Source organism: Stegostoma tigrinum, chromosome 5 (assembly GCF_030684315.1).
Source record: "Stegostoma tigrinum isolate sSteTig4 chromosome 5, sSteTig4.hap1, whole genome shotgun sequence".
Taxonomy (NCBI): domain Eukaryota; kingdom Metazoa; phylum Chordata; class Chondrichthyes; order Orectolobiformes; family Stegostomatidae; genus Stegostoma; species Stegostoma tigrinum.
Window position 1 is genome coordinate 63,947,760 of NC_081358.1, and position 13,124 is coordinate 63,960,883.

At 45.1% G+C, this 13,124-nt stretch overlaps 1 protein-coding gene across 1 annotated transcript in view; it reads left to right on the plus strand.

The window, feature by feature from the left end:
- The window catches only part of oxr1a (oxidation resistance 1a), a 451,468-nt gene that overhangs the window by 187,906 nt on the left and 250,438 nt on the right, over positions 1 to 13,124 (plus strand). Inside the window, exon 2 of the mRNA XM_059646345.1 lies at positions 5,470 to 5,669. Within this exon, the coding sequence (XP_059502328.1) occupies positions 5,498 to 5,669 (172 nt within the window). The 5' untranslated portion in view covers positions 5,470 to 5,497. The remainder of the gene's footprint in view (positions 1 to 5,469; positions 5,670 to 13,124) is intronic.

Below are 13,124 nucleotides of genomic sequence, written 5' to 3' on the forward strand. Positions count from 1 at the left end.
TTTTCAGTTAGTCCAAAGTTTTCAGTCCTGATTGAAACTTGAATTATAATGATGTCCAGACAGCAGATGATACCTCTTAATCCCTCTAATGTGTTTGTTATTGTCATTTGGAATGTTTCAGGACCAGAAATGATGCTGAAAGGTAAATGATTAAAGCAATACTATCCAAATGGTGTGATGAATATTTCTACGAGTTTAGATTCTTCATCTAATGGAAGCTTCTGGAACCACCATTTGCATCACGTTTGGTGAAGTTGGCGCTCTTGAAGAAATCTTTGGACACTATTGAGTTGCTATTGGGTCATTTGCTTCCTCAATTGCTGTATTTAATTGTGTCAGATTCACACAAATTCCTCATGAGCTGTTTGGTTTTGGGAACACCAATTTGCTGATTCGGTCACTGGTGAAATCCCTCCTCAATAGCCAGGGAATTGATTGGCCCACTCAAGGATAGTTGAGGGAATATATGTGTGGATCAAAAGAGGTAGGTAAGGTCCTAGATGGATACTTTGTGTTGGTATTCACCAAAGAGTAGGAATTGGTGGAGGGTGATGTCAGGGGAGGGAATGTCGAGTTTCTAAGCCAAGTTGCTATTAAAAAGGAAGAGTGTTGTGCACCTTAAGAAGTATTCACGCAGATGAGTCCCCAGGTCCTGATAAGATCTATTCCAGAATATTGAGGGAGTCAAGAGAACAAATTGCTTTAGCATTTACTGACATCTTTGTATCTTGTTTAGCCACAGGTGAGGTCCTAGAGGGCTGTAGGATAGCCAATGTTGCCCCATTGTTTAAGAAGGATAACAGGGATGATTCTGTTCAAAAAGCACACAATTTGTAGACAGTCAATGTGACATTTTATAAATTCTTACGTTGGAAATGAAACCAGTCTGACACCAAGTTGAAACACAGCCAGATTCTAAACAAGGTCTCACACCTAAAATGCATCGTCTGACCTGGGATCTCACCTGTGGTATACTGTGGGAACTGGTAAAACCTTCAGTTATCTCGGGGCAGTGACTTGAAAGAAATTTGGGAATTTGCATATTACTCCTTTCCAACAGATTAAAGATTTAAAAGCCATCTTAGGTTTGATCAACATCACATCAGTTCTATGACCATTTGATCTTTTGCTTATAGATTCTGCGTCCAATGCCACCTCTATCACTGACACCTGAAGAAGGAGTGAGACTTTGAAAGCTTGTGTCTTCATGTAAACCTGTTGGACTATAACTAGGTGTCATGTGATTTTTGAACTGGAAATTACAGGCCTGTGAATCTCACATTGGTGGTAGGAAAAATATTGGAAAAGATCTTCAGGGACAAGATCTATATGCATTTAGAAGCAAGTGGACTTATTAGCGAGTGACAGCATAGATTTGTGCAGGGTAGGTCATGCCTCACTGATTAGACTGAGTTTTTTAAGGAAGTGACAAAGATGTTTGATGAAGGAAAAACCATTGATGTTGTTTACATGGACTTCAGTTAAACCTTTGACAAGATCCTTCATGGCTGACTGGTACAAAAGGTGAAGTCACATGGTATTATGGTGATGGATACAGAACTGATTTAGTCATAGGAGTATAGAGGGTAGCGGTGGAAGGATGCTTTTTGGAATGGAGAGTTGTGACCAGTGGTGTTGCTTGGGATCAGTGCTAGGACCTCTATATAAATTTGTGAATATAAATAAATAAATAATAATGTAATAATAAATAAATGTAATATAAATTTATAAATGATTTGGAGGAAAATTTAGCTGGTCTAATTAGTGAGTTTGCAAATGATGCAAAGATAGGTGGAGGTGTGAATAGTGAGGAGGATTGTCAGAGGATGTAGAAGGATATAGATCAGTTGGAGGCATGGGCAGAAAAATGGCAGATGGAATTTGTGGCAGAGTGGACTCAAGTTCAGGCTCCTGGCATCGTGAGGCAAGAATGCATACCAGTGAACCACAGTGCCGCACTGTGCTTGGTTTTTGATGACACCAATGCACGGCATCTATTAGGCTTCAAGGAGTATCTAATTAATTCTTATAACTGAGACTTTTTAGGACACCGAGGAGTAATCAAACCTCTGTCCTGCACCTTTCGCAGGCTCAATTCTTCTGACCCAAACACAGTCAAAAAACCAGTCCAAACTCAAGACCACAAACCCCTCTAGCCTCTCCCCTGCGAGACCAGCTGTCTCCCCAGGAGGCTCCAACACCCAGCATCCACCATCTGCCAAGCACAAGACCTTTCTGGAGTTGAAGCATTCATAGAGCACTCTCTAACAGGAAGCAACCTGCAACCAACCCCAAGGCCCAGATCATGAGCAAATAACAGCCTGCCCATTTCCTCCCTTACAAAACAGTCTACCGCCACAGTCCTGTAGGCCCCTCAGCTCTCAGCCAACAGCCCACAGCCCCAAACCAAGCAACAAACATAAAAGAAGAGAATGAAAAAATTCAGGAAGAACTCTAACAGTCAGCTGTTCTGGCTTTCATTCTGGAAAGGATTGAGTGCATTGCAGTCATTTACGTTGGTTGTTTAAGACTATTCAATATGCTATAAAGTATCTACACTGTTACACTTAACATGGGGTCTATATTGTGATGCTGTGTCACAATGATGCCACTGGCAAACAGGATGAACAACACCTCATATTCCACCCAGGTAGCTTACAACATAGAATTCACCACTTTCAAAATCACCCTTCCGCCTGGCCTCATTCCATGTCCAACCGTCCCTCTCATCCCTGCCTTGACCTGACGCAACCTGTCCATCTTCTCTCTCACCTATCTGCCCCAACCTTCCCACTGACCAGTCTCCACTACCCCTCTACCTGCATCCATCTATCACCATCCCACCCACCTTCCCCAGCACCACCCCTCCCTCGATTTATTTCTGAGCTCCCTTCCCCCTCCCCAGACCCGATGAAGGATTTAAACCTGAAACATTGACTTTCCTGCTCCAGCCTGACCTGTTATATTACTCTAGCTCCACATTGTACCTACTATTTACATATTTTTGTATTAACCCTAGAATCTACAATTATCACTCGCTGAATTGAAATGTTCATCCTCTCAAGCCTCCCTGCATGTCTTGCTCATAAACCTTAAATATGTGCCCTTTCAACCCCATCTCCTCCCCTCTCCAAGATTTTGAAAAATTAGTGAAAGGAAACAGTTCTGCATTGTGTACTTAGACCAAAGCATTCTTGATCTTGTACACCTCTATGAGATCTTAGCTTTCCTCCAAGTAGGACAACCCCAGCTTCTCCAAGCCAACTTTGTTGCTAAAATCCTCCGTCTGGTCCATCTCTACTGTACTCCACCTTCACATCCTTCCTAAAGTGAGGTGATGAGAATTTTTCAGAACAAGGGTCTCGGCCTGAAATGTCAGCTTTCCTGCTCCTCTGATGCTGCTTTCATCCAGCTCTACACCTTGTTGTCTCAGATTCTCCAGCATCTGCAGTTCCTACTATCTCTGTTAGATTAACTGTTGATTTTTACAAAACTGTAGTTTGGTTGATCATTTTCTGACGGTTAGCTTAGGGTAATATCTTTCTCTTTTAGTTATTCAATTTGCCATACGTATGTAATTTGCTTTGTTTCAGCTTATGATTCTAGTTTTAGACTGGAATGTATCAATCAAACTTAATTCAATTTAATTATGGTCAGCATGTATTTGTGGGGGGTACAGCATGCCTCACAAACCTTATTGAATTCTTTGAAAACACGTGGATGAAGGTAGAGCAGTGGACGTGGTATACGTGGATTTAATTAAGGCATTTGATAAGGTTCCCCATGTTAGGCTCATGCAGAAAGTAAGGAGGCATGGGATAGGGGGAAATGTGGCAGATTGGATTCAGAATTGGCAGACCTTTAGAAGACAAAGGGTGATAGTGGACGGAAAATATTCAACATGGTGCTCAGTTACAAGTGGTGTACCACAAGAAGCTGTTCTGGGTCCTCTTCTATTTGTGATTTTTGTAAATGATTTGGATGTAGGGCTGGAAGGGTGGTTAAGTAAGTTTGTGTCTGATACGAAGGTGGATTGAGTTGTGGGTAGTGTGGAGGCTGTTCTAGGTTACAAAGGGACATTGATAGGATGCAGAGCTGGGCTGAGAAGTGACAGATGGAGTTTAACCCTGAAAAGTGTGAGGTGATTCATTTTGGCAAGATAAACTTGAAAGCAGAATACAGGGTTAACACAAAGATTCTTGGCAGTGTGGAGGAGCAGAGGGATCTTGGGGTTCATGTCTACAGTTCCCTGAAAGCTGCCACCCAGGTGGATAGAGTTGCTAAGAAGGCATATGGTGTGTTAGTTTTCATTAATAGAGGGATTGAGTTCAAGAGCCATGAAGTTATGCTCCAGGTATACAAAACCCTGGTTCAGCCACATCTGGAGTATTGTGTCCAGTTCTGGTTGCCTCATTAGAGGAAAGATATGGAAGCATTGGAAAGGGTGCAGAGGAGATTTACCAAGATGATGCCTGGAGTGGAGGGAACGTCTTATGAGGAAAGGTTGAGAACGCTGAAGAATGAGAGGTGACTTGATAGAGGTGCGCAGAATGATCAGAGGTATAGATAGAGTAGACAGCCAGAGTCTTGTTCCTCAGGTGGAGGTAGATATTAAGAGGGGGCGTAGTTTTAAAATGAGTGGAGGTAGATATAGAGGAGATGTCAGAGGTAGGTTCTTTACACAAAGAGCGGTTAGGGGCGTGGAGTGCATTGCCGGAGAGGGTAATGGAGTCAGCCTCATTAGGGGCATTTAAGCGGCAATTAGATAGACATACGGATGATAGTATAAGGTAGGGGTGGAGGTTAGATAGACCTTAGGTTTAGGGTAAAAGTTCAGCACAACATCATGCGCCGAAGGGCCTATACTGTGCTGTACTGTTCCATGTTCTGTGTTCTGTGGTCGCTTTTACCCAGAGAATCTGTAGCTGGTTGATAAACATTATTGTGAATCTAGGTTGTGTTCACAAAGTGGTGGCATGGTGGCTCAGTAGTTATCACTGCTACCTCACAGCACCAGGGTCCTGGGATCAATTCCACCCTGGGTGACTGTGTGAAGTTTGCACATTCTGTCTGTATCTGTGTGGGTTTCCTCTGGGTGCTCTGTTTTCCTTGCACAATTGAAAAATGTGCAGACTAGGTGGATTGGCCATGCTTAATTCCCCATAGTGTCCAGGGCTGTGTAAATTAGGTGGATTAGACATGGGAAATGCAGGGATACAGGGAAAGGCTGGGGGTAATGGGCCTGGGTGGGATGTTCCTCAGAAGGGCAGTGTGGGCTAGTTGGGCTGGATAGCCTATCCCTTGTCAGGATTCTTCTCTATTCTAAGACGTAAGTCAAATATAATGGTATCATTAAATTTGTTCCTAATTACTATTGTAATCCCAATCAGATAGTTAAGAAAATTATATAAAATTGATCACTTTTAGTTGTTTCTACTGAACAGCATCTCTCTCCTTGTTGTGTTGTAGACTAAAGAAATAGTCCCAGCCAATCGACATGAGCTCTCAAGGATTTGGCAATCCAATGGCAGTTGAGGATTCAACATTCCAAACTGGTAAAATCCTGCCTGTCCTCAAAACAACCGCTTCAGAGGAGGAGAAGATGAATGCCGCCAATACACAGAGACGTAACACCGGACAGACAGAACTCAGAAGATATTATACTATCGGTAGGTGCTGTAGTCTGACGTCAGGAGAATTTCACAACTCTTAGAACCCATGACAGATTCCAGTGTGTGCTGCTTGTGTAATGTGGTATGTAAATATTATGTATGAAATTTGAACATCTGTGTCAGTAGAAACACATCTTCAAAATCTATTTCAATCAATTATTGGTGGCTCGTTTGCATGGTGCTATATAGTTTTCCAGGAATCTTTATTTTCATAATTTGTCTTCGTATGTCTCTCTCATTAAATGATTAATAAAATGGTCCCTGTCAATTTTATCGCTCGTAAAAGCAACACGATCAACTTGTACCAAAATACAACAGGCATTGGACGTACTACCATCTGTGTATGTGAATTTCCTTTGGTAATGTGTTTCAGTAAATGCACTATGATATTTGTATTCTAGGATATGTTGTAACTCTATCTTCAATTTTATGTGACATAATTTTTTATAACTATCTGCTGGTAATAGAGATTGGGGCAATAAGGTTACAGTATGGGCTATAAACAGGAATAGAAAGATGGTATAAACAGGTTATAAAACCAGCAGCATTAGAAACAAGGTTTCAACAGATTTTTGGACAGGGATTCAAACAATGTTACAAACAGGTAGGAGTTCATGATTTGTGACTTTCTCTCACTTAAAATGTGTCAGCTGTGTGGCTTAACTATTTTACCAGCTTTCTGCTCAACTACCACCACTTCTGTCGCTTCCACATCCCTTTCTTGACAGTCATTGGGACTGCAGCAACTGAATATGAGTTTGGTACTGACAGTGCAAACAGAAGCCACGGTACTCAATCTCAGCTTTAAGCAAATTTTATGCTGCAGCTGTACAAAACTCTGGTGCGGCCACACTTGGAGTATTGCGTACGGTTCTGATCACCGCATTATAAGAAGGATGTGGAAGCTTTGGAAAGGGTGCAGAGGAGATTTACTAGGATGTTGCCTGATATGGAGGGAAGGTCTTACGAGGAAAGGCTGAGGGACTTGAGGCTGTTTTCATTAGAGAGAAGAAGGTTGAGAGGTGACTTAATTGAGACATATAAAATAATCAGAGGGTTAGTTAGGGTGGATAGGGAGAGCCTTTTTCCTAGGATGGTGACGGCGAGCACAAGGGGGCATAGCTTTAAATTGAGGGGTGAAAGATATAGGACAGATGTCAGAGGTGGTTTCTTTACTCAGAGAGTAGTAAGGGAATGGAACGCTTTGCCTGCAACGGTAGTAGATTCACCAACTTTAGGTACATTTAAGTCGTCATTGGACAAGCATATGGACGTACATGGAAAAGTGTAGGTTAGATGGGCTTCAGATTGGTATGACAGGTCGGCACAACATCGAGGGCCGAAGGGCCTGTAGTGTGCTGTAATGTTCTATGTTCTATATGTTCTATGACTTTCTGAAGAAATATTCATAAAATATTTCCTCATGTTTCGTTTTTATTGATCATGAGATCACTTCCTAGGTCAGAATTGATTATCAATCCCTAATTGCTCATAGGGCAGTTAAGAGTCAACGCATTGTTGCCAAATAAGGTTCGTGGATTTCCCTCCCTAAAGGACAATAGTGAATCTTTTGGGTGTTTACACATTTGACTGTAGTTATACAGCCAGCATTAGGCTAGATTTTTAATTCCAGGTTTTTATTGAATTCCAGTCTCACCATCAACCTTGATAGTATTCAAAGCTAAATCCCTAGAGCGTTAGCCTGGGGTTCATGATTACAAATTTCATTCACATTGCCAGAACACCACCATCTCCCCTCCTGTTACAAAGCCAGTTTTCACAGAATGCTGCTACAGTACAATGCCATGTGTGCTGACATAGACAATTCCTTCGGACTGTATCGCAATACAGTTCCTCAGTACAGATTCACTGGATAGTGTCTCAGTAGAGAGTCTCAGTACAGTTCCTCAGCACAGTATCACAGTACAATGTCTCAGTATAATGCCTCAGTACAGTTCCTTGGTACAGGAGCAAAGCATAGAGCCATGGTAGACTACTGCAACAGTTCTCTGGTTCTTTCAGGCAATGTGACAGGTTAAAAACTTGCCAAAATTATTTCAAAGATCGCAATCCAAAATTAGCTTGTTGTCAGTGCCACAGTTGGATGTGAATCCTTATGGTAGTCAGAATTCTCATCCGCCCAGACTTTAATGCCACAAAATGCTTTTTAAATGTTGTAATTGTGTTCTTATCTTCCTTAAATCAATGTCTTTCCTTTCTTCCCTTCATTATGATGGTTGGATTTGCTCTTCCTAGTCTCCTGTTTTTCTGTGGGTATGAATCAGCAGCACTACCAAGATTTAAATTGATTTCTGATCAACAGGCTACTTCATGGTGTGCTGCAACATTTTTGAATCAAACCTTGATTGTGCTTCTATCTGGAGAGAGGTAGGAGTCTCCGTGTTTTAATCAAGGTTTGGAAATGTCATTTGGACACTGAAATAACTCTACAAGAGGCCAGTACCCTGTCACCAAGTAACCTTTATTTACACAAGGAGAGTCCTTGACATTCACCCATCTCCCTCAGAACAAATTCTCAGATTGAACAAGGTGTCTGACATTCCTGTTCTTATCTGTCAGGCCGGACTCCCTGATTAGACCAGATTAACAGCCTCAGTCAGGGAACTCATATTCTGTGAGGTCCACCTGATTGACCTCATTGCAATCACTGCAGGCACCAAACTTATCTTGGTGCTTGAGAGCACTGTAATGAAAACTGGACCTAGCTACTGTTTTGTTACAGTTTGTCTGACACCAGCATGTGTATTATTTATGACCCGAGACAAGACTTTCAAATCTATCCATACTATCCACAATCCCACCAAACTTTATATCTCTGCAAACTTACTGACTCATCCATGTCCATTTTCATCCAAGTCCATATCCCATATATATATCACAAACAGCAGAGGGCCCAATCTGGATCCTTGTGGAAAACCACTTGTCACGGATCTCCCGCCTGAAAAGCAACTTTCCACCAATACCCTCTGACTTCTGTTGACAAAGTCACCATGGACCCAATGCATCTTAATCTTCTAGATGCTCTTGTTTTAAATATATGTATAGAGTGCCTTCAGACTCTCTAATCCTACTTGACAAGTTCATTTCATGGCTACTTCTTGCTCTCCTAATCCCCTGCTTGAGCAATTGCCTGCTTTCTTTATATTTCTCATGGGCCCTGTCAAATTTGCAACCCATTGCTCTTGTACGGGTCACCCCTGCCACAGAAGAGTCCCAATGATCCAAGAAACCCTGCTCCCGCACCTACTCCTTAGCCACACATTCATCGATCCAATTTTTCTATTCCTTTCCTCAGTAACATGTGGCAGAGATTATTAATTTCAAGGTCCTGCTTTTCAGCGTCTTTCCTAACTCCCTGTTCTCACGCCACAGGATCTCATCGCTCATTATCGCAGAAGTCATAGAATCCCTACAGTGTGGAAACAAGCCCTTCAGCCCAACAAGTCCACACTGAACCTCAGAGCATCCCACCCAGACCCATCCCACTATAACCCACATATTCCTGAACACTACTGGCAATTTAACATGGCTAATCCACCTAGCCTGCACTTCTTTGGACTGTGGAAGGAAACCAGAGCACCTGAAGGAAACCCACACAGACATTGGGAGAATGTGCAAACTCCACACAGACACTTACCCAAGGGTGGAATTGAACCCGGGCCCCTGGCGCTGTGAGGCAGCAGTGTTAACCACTGAGCCACTGCCCCTTTATACCTGTGTTGTTGGTATTAATGTGCACCACAATCTGTCTGGCTGCCACCATCCCTCTGAACAATTTTTTGTAACTACGCAGAGACATGCTTAACCCTGGAACCAGGGTGGCCACATGCCATCTTGGAGGCTTGAACCTGGCCAGAGAATCACCTGTCTGTGCCCCTAACTAGCAAGTCTCCTATCACTGTTGCTCAATTGAATCTTGCCTGACCCTGCTCTTAAACAGAGCTATTTGTGGTGCACAGGTCTGGCTGCTGATGTTATACTCCCCTGAGACGCTATCCTCCTGCCAGTCGTGTCCAAAATGGCATACCTGTTAGGGAGGGGAAATGCCACAGGACACTCCTGCATTACCTGCCTACCTGTCCTGGCGGTCATGCATCTACCTGACTGAACCAGCAGAGTGGCCACTCCCTGTAACTAGCAGCTATCATACTCTCTACCCCCATATGCTCCTCTGTATCCCAATGAGGGTCAGCGCCTTCAGGAACTGTATTCCAGTGAGAGTCAGCGCCAACGGGAACTGTATCCCAGTGAGAGTCAGCACCTTCAGGATCTGTATCCCAGTGAGAATCAGTACCTTCAGGAACTATATCCCAGTGAGACTCAGCACCTTCAGGATCTGTATCCCAGCGAGAGTCAGCACCTTCAGGATCTGTATCCCACTGAGAGTCAGCACTTCAGGAACTGTATCCCAGTGAGGGTCAGCCCCTTCAGGAACTGTATCCCAGAGAGGGACAGGCCCTTCAGAAACTGTATCCCAGTGAGAATCAGCACCCATTAGGAACTGTATCCCAGTGACAGTCAGCACCTTCGGGAACTGTATGCCTGTGAGGGTCAGCGCCATCAGGAACTGTATCCCAGTGAGAGTCAGCATGTTCAGGAACTGTATCCCAGTGAGGGTCAGCACATTCGGGAACTGCATCCCAGTGAGAGTCAGCACCTTCGGGAACTGTATCTCAGTGAGGGTCAGCAGCGTTTGGATCTGTATCCCAGTGAGAGTCAGCCCCTTCCGGAACTGTATCCCACTGAGAGTCAGAGCCTTCAGGAACTGTATCCCAGTGAGGGTCAGCGCCATCAGGAACTGTATCCCAGTGAGAGTCAGCGCCACCAGGAACTGTATCCCAGTGAGAGGCAGCTCCTCTGGGAACTGTATCCCAGTGAGGATCAGCCCCTTCAGGGACTGTATCCCAGTGAGAGTCAGCACTTCAGGAACCAGTACGTTGAATTGCCACTCCACTGAACAACATGGTCTGAAAGGAGCTGCAGCCAGTCCCACTTCCTGCAGACAAAGCCGTCAGGGACACCAGGCTGCTTCCTGATCTCCCAAATCCGGTAGGAGGAGCACATCACTGCTGTAATTGCTATTTTCACCCTTATACATGAAGAAAGGTGAAAGAATCTTACCTTGCTTATCTTACTCGCTGAAGCCCATTATTCACCTAAGCCCACACTCACACCAACTGGCAGCATAACATGATTACAATCTTTACAAGCAGACCAAATACCCTCCGAGCTACAACAAACTTCCGAAAAGCCTCTCCCAATTGCTCTCTTTTTTTGGTGAGAGGAAGAGGGAAAGATATAAACACAACGGTAATGTAATGTTTGGGGCTCACCGTTCCTTGACACTGGTTTCTTCCTCACTCCACTGATTAGTCATGGTGACTAAACCAAGTTATCCCAGAATGCTCTGATGAAGGGTCTAGGCCCGAAACGTCGGCTTTTGTGCTCCTGAGATGCTGCTTGGCCTGCTGTGTTCATCCAGCCTCACATTTTATTGTCTTGGAGTCTCCAGCATCTGCAGTTCCCATTATCTCTATCCCAGAATGCTCCTCTGCAAAGTCTCTCAGCCATCTTCTATTGGATGTTGTTCCTGCTGCTTATCACCGAGGGGGGCTCTTTATGACTCTGCTGATAGGTCATGGTGACTGCGCCAACTTCTCTGAGAATGCTCCTCAGTGAAGTCTCTCTGCCATCCTCTATTGGTGGATCTTCACAACTACTTTCCTGCCCTTGCCCCATAACCCTTGATACCCCGACTGATCAAGAAACTATCTACCTCAGACTTGTACATTCACAAGGACCTTACCCCCAACCTGTCTGTGGCAAGGAGGTCTCTAACTACTGTCAGCCACATGCATTAGCCATGGGCAACCATCATGTGTTGTTCATTCATTGGTATTCTGGGCTGGAGAGTTTCAGTTATCAAGAGAGATGATTTGATTAGGTTCCCTACAGTGTGAAAACAGGCCCTTTTGGCCCAACAAGTCCACACCGCCCCTTGAAGCATCCTACCCAGACCCATCCCCCTATAACCCACACACCCCAAACAACGAGCAATTTAGCATGGCCAATCCACCTAACCTGCATTTGGATTGTGGAGGAAACCGGAACACCTGGAGGAAACCCACACAGATACGGGGAGAATGTGCAAACTTCACACAGACAGTCGCCTGAGGCGGGAATCGAACCCAGGTCCCTGGCGCTGTGAGGCTGCAGTCCAACCACTGAGCCACCACGCCGCCCTAATGAGATAGACTGGTTTTCTTTTCCTTTGAACAGTATAATTGAGAGGGGGAAATAATAAAATGTGAGGCTGGATGAACACAGCAGGCCAAGCAGCATCTCAGGAGCACAAAAGCTGACGTTTCAGGCCTAGACCCTTCATCAGAGAGGGGGATGGGGTGAGGGTTCTGGAATAAATAGGGAGAGAGGGGGAGGCGGACCGAAGATGGAGAGAAAAGAAGATAGGTGAAGAGAGTATAGGTGGGGAGGTAGGGAGGGGATAGGTCAGTCCAGGGAAGACGGACAGGTCAAGGAGGTGGGATGAGGTTAGTAGGTAGATGGGGGTGCGGCTTGGGGTGGGAGGAAGGGATGGGTGAGAGGAAGAACAGGTTAAGGAGGCAGAGACAGGTTGGACTGGTTTTGGGATGCAGTGGGTGGAGGGGAAGAGCTGGGCTGGTTGTGTGGTGCAGTGGGGGGAGGGGATGAACTGGGCTGGTTTAGGGATGCGGTGGGGGAAGGGGAGATTTTGAAACTGGTGAAGTCCACATTGATACCATTAGGCTGCAGGGTTCCCAGGCGGAATATGAGTTGCTGTTCCTGCAACCTTCGGGTGGCATCATTGTGGCACTGCAGGAGGCCCATGATGGACATGTCATCTAAAGAATGGGAGGGGGAGTGGAAATGGTTTGCGACTGGGAGGTGCAGTAGTTTGTTGCGAACTGAGCGGAGGTGTTCTGCAAAGCGGTCCCCAAGCGTCCGCTTGGTTTCCCCAATGTAGAGGAACCCACACCGGGTACAGTGGATGCAGTGTACCACATTGGCAGATGTGCAGGTGAACCTCTGCTTAATGTGGAATGTCATCTTGGGGCCTGGCATAGGGGTGAGGGAGGAGGTGTGGGGGCAAGTGTAGCATTTCCTGCGGTTGCAGGGGAAGGTGCCAGGTGTGGTGGGGTTGGAGGGCAGTGTGGAGTGAACAAGGGAGTCACGGAGAGAGTGGTCTCTCCGGAAAGCAGACAGGGGTGGGGATGGAAAAATGTCTTGGGTGGTGGGGCCAGATTGTAAATGGCGGAAGTGTCGGAGGATGATGCGTTGTATCCAGAGGTTGGTGGGGTGGTGTGTGAGAACGAGGGAGATCCTCTTTGGGCGGTTGTGGCAGGGGCGGGGTGTGAGGGATGTGTAGCGGGAAATACGGGAGACGCGGTCAAGGGC